General features: G+C 41.0%; 1 protein-coding gene across 3 annotated transcripts in view; it reads left to right on the forward strand.

The window, feature by feature from the left end:
• Positions 1-3,624, forward strand: part of vangl1 (VANGL planar cell polarity protein 1) — a 65,282-nt gene that overhangs the window by 15,947 nt on the left and 45,711 nt on the right. For all 3 annotated transcript variants that reach the window (XM_036215687.1, XM_024294497.2, XM_024294498.2), the window contains exon 2: positions 1,642-1,889. In XM_036215687.1, the coding sequence (XP_036071580.1) occupies positions 1,819-1,889 (71 nt within the window). In that variant the 5' untranslated portion in view covers positions 1,642-1,818. The remainder of the gene's footprint in view (positions 1-1,641; positions 1,890-3,624) is intronic.

The raw sequence follows: 3,624 nt of genomic DNA on the forward strand, positions 1-3,624 counted from the left end.
GGAAGGCCATTACAAATAAAAGCATTCAAAGTGCCTTTTTCAAACTGTTTTATTATTGTTGTTAACATTTAACAGCTGTTCTTTAACCTGAGGTGCTCAAACTAAATTATAAAGAAGCCTTTATTGATGATTTTTTTGTCTTTCTCAATAATGATGCAAATAGTGAAGCCCCTGACCTACTGTAGCTATTCGCCTTTTTGGCAATCAACTTGAATTTGCTGAATTCGACGTCCAGAAAAGAGTCTTTAAATATTGGTTTTGCACCTAACTGTAACTCATTAATGCAACTATAAATGCAGGTGTTGCAAATTGACGCAAAGCCGTTTTTTTCCGCCACAGAATTTGTTGGAATTTGGAACGGTGTAAACAGTTGAAGAGCTATGGTACAGGAAAGAATGTCAACACTGAAGCTAAAGGTCTAGTTTTAAAGGTTTAAAGGGTTGAAAATGCAAAAAAAAAAATAAATAAATAAAATAGCAATACAATACACCCCTTCCCCACACATTTGGCACGATCGGAAAAAAGGCAGTAATGAAAAAAGTTTTTAAAATTAAGTTGTAAAAAGTTAATTTCTTTTGAAACCAGCCTCTTGTGGTCTTTTGAGGAACTGCAGCCTTTTAAGTTTATTTCAAATTCAGGAACAAGAGTTGGGATGTTTGGCTTTAACAAATGCATCTCGTCAACATTTGTTGCTATTTAGCATTTTTTCTAATTCGAAGGACTGATTGAAAAAATCCAAACAATTGTTTTTTGAATTCTGTAGTTATCCTAGTATCAAATTAATTTTACATTAATTGTGTAAACATTTTATTACTTTACAGGTTGTAAATTTTGATCAAATTCCTAATGTTTCCTTAAAATGTTTCTTGAATCCTTTCAAGTTTGTAGTTTAAACCCCCTGATATTTACAAAATACACTCAAACCAGAAAAATATGTATTTGTCTTTTAGAAATTGTGCAAAAAAAGTCAGATTAAAGCCTTTTTTAGTGACTGATGCTTTGGATATGTGGTGTGAGAGCTGAAGTGGATGCTCAGTGGATGCTTCTTCCTGCATTAGATGATGCAGATTGTGGCTGGAGGTTAATGTTCTCCTGCACTTCCTGTGGTGATCTTGGCCTCGTTCCTCCTCCGATAAAAGCTTTCCCGTATTGGAAAAAAGAAAGACGCCTTAAACCGAGCCTCATATGGACTACTGCTGATCTGAAAACAACGTTTCTTGACCTCTTTTACCCAAAAACTGCAACTCCTGGACTTCCTGCTGGAGACGGCTTTGAACTCCTGCGGAGACGTTCATCTCATCTTGTTAGCGTGGCGCTCAAGTGTTTGAAGAGCATCTCTGCCGCAGAGCGACAGTCAGATGGGAGTAAGAACAAATTACTGTTTCAGGATTGAAGTGTGTCTTTCATGTGGAGTCAGCTGCTTATTGTCGCCGCGGCGTTAAGAGCGGGAAGCGCTGATTGCGATGCAGCAGGGACTTCCGAGCCAGCGCTGATTGAACCAAAGAAATCGATGCGACACAGGCGTGTGATTTGAATGCCGATTTTTGTCTTCAGTCAATCAAGCACCTTTTTCCTCCTCCAGCCTCGGAGGCAGGCTTCTGTTTCTCGCCGTATTCAGTCTGGGTTTTCTTCCCCCCGCAGGTTGATGTGTCCTCAGCGGGCGCCCGCAGGGTTGCTTTCAAGCCTGACTGCCGACGGCTCCCAGACTCCGCCGGGCTCCTGAGCCGGCCCATCGATCGCACCTCGCTCCACGAGACGGCCCTCGCCGTTTGGCCGCCTCCCTTCCAGCGGTCAAGCAGTCGGCGGGACTGCGTCGCCATGGATACGGAGTCAACCTACTCGGGATATTCCTACTACTCTGGACGCTCCCGGGGATCACACAGACACGGGTAGACTCATGTTTTTCTAACTGCTTTTCATGTGCTGAAGGAAGGTTAGGTCAAAGAAATGGATCCCTGTTAAGAAAAATCCAACTTTAATCAGATTAAGAATAATCTCTGAATCTTGTTACAGTTGTTTTTTTTTCCTTAACAATCAGACATTCAAAGGGCATGAACAATTTATACTTTAAAAATTAAAAAATGTATCTCCAAAGTTTAGCTCAAACTGAACAAATCCAAACATGTCTTTTATTTTGAAAGGGCACAAATTTTTTGAGAGGTTAAAATAGAAAATGCTTTAAACAGAGTTTTGATTTTCTATTGTTGGATTGATTTATTACACTTGTTTTTTATGTTTCATTTTTCTATGGACTTTAAACTTGTTTATTTCAATGAAAAAAGGAGAAAAAATGTTTAAAAAATTCTCATCTTAATGTTGAAAGACATTTCTTTAGCTAAACTCATAAGTGTCGTTCAAACCTAATCTTTCACAAACGAAAGACGCAGTGGATTAATAATGGAACCCAAATCTTTAGTCTTTATCTGCACTGGAAAAAATGAAACATTATGAAACAATTAACAAAAGTTCTGTAAGTTTTTATCAAATTAAATTTTCGATTTGAGTGAACTATCAACTCAATTGTACATATTATAAAAAGCTAATCAATTTAAATTTAAACTGTAATTGATTGATTCCTTCTGTTATTCTATGGCTTCCTCTTAGCACGGAAAAATAAACTTAAAGAGGACATTTTCATTAGTTTCTCTCCAGCATGCAGGATTCAACTGTGCTAACTGAAGAAAGTACCTCACAGGCCTCCGTAGTTAATAATTCTGAGATTAAAATCCTTCCATGGCATTTGTTTTTCTCCATGGCCCGTAAATTTTTTTGTGCAATTCACCACAAAATGTTTGCTTTTTTAAGTATTTGCAAACTAGCAGAAGAGTTTAAAGTTGTCTTCCTTTCGTGATTGTGTATGTACATGAGCATGTCATCAGCGTAATAGTTTAGCTGACAGACTCCAGGAAGGCAGCGGCAGCAGAAAGGTGCCGGCCTGATTGAAGGCTCAGAGGAGATGAGAGGAAGTCATCGGAGAGGAGGCTCCGGTTCCTCCGCACCCCCTCCCGGGTCACCGCTCATCGTATATCTGTCGGTGTGCCACCTGTTAGGAGCTTCCTCATATCGTCGGCCGCGCTCCATCACTGTCTCATTACGCCCCTTCAGTTTGGATCCTTATCACGCCTGTCCGTTGTGTTTGTTTCCTGTCCCCGCCGTGTCCACGCTCCATTTTTCTTCCTCTCCTCGTGCTCATATCAGTGCAACAGCTGCTGGTGTTCTGATTCATTCCAGACCTCCTCCCCCCCATTTCTCTGAGGTTTGGAGGATGGGTCGCCGTGGGGGTATCGTCCACATTCCCCAGAGCAGGAATGTGCCCTTGAAACTCGCCGTGACTCCAATGAAAACTGTCTTTTTCTTTGGAATTGTGCTCCTCCTCCCCATATTCCTGCGGTTCTTCGAATGACTGACAGTCCGTCGGAACATGTGGGCTTCCCTGCCAGGCGCTACTCCGCTCCAACTGCGACTAAGCCAGAACCGCCGGCTGGCCTCTAATTGCAGACACAAAAACCTAATAGCTGCCTTTAAAAACCCCTGGTGAAGGTACTCCTTCTGTGCCAAACCCTCCGTCAATGAGACTTGCAATCTACCAGCTCTATAACCTTTTTTTTTTTTTTTTTTTTTTTT

This window comes from Oryzias melastigma, linkage group LG2, assembly GCF_002922805.2.
Source record: "Oryzias melastigma strain HK-1 linkage group LG2, ASM292280v2, whole genome shotgun sequence".
Taxonomy (NCBI): Eukaryota; Metazoa; Chordata; class Actinopteri; order Beloniformes; family Adrianichthyidae; genus Oryzias; species Oryzias melastigma.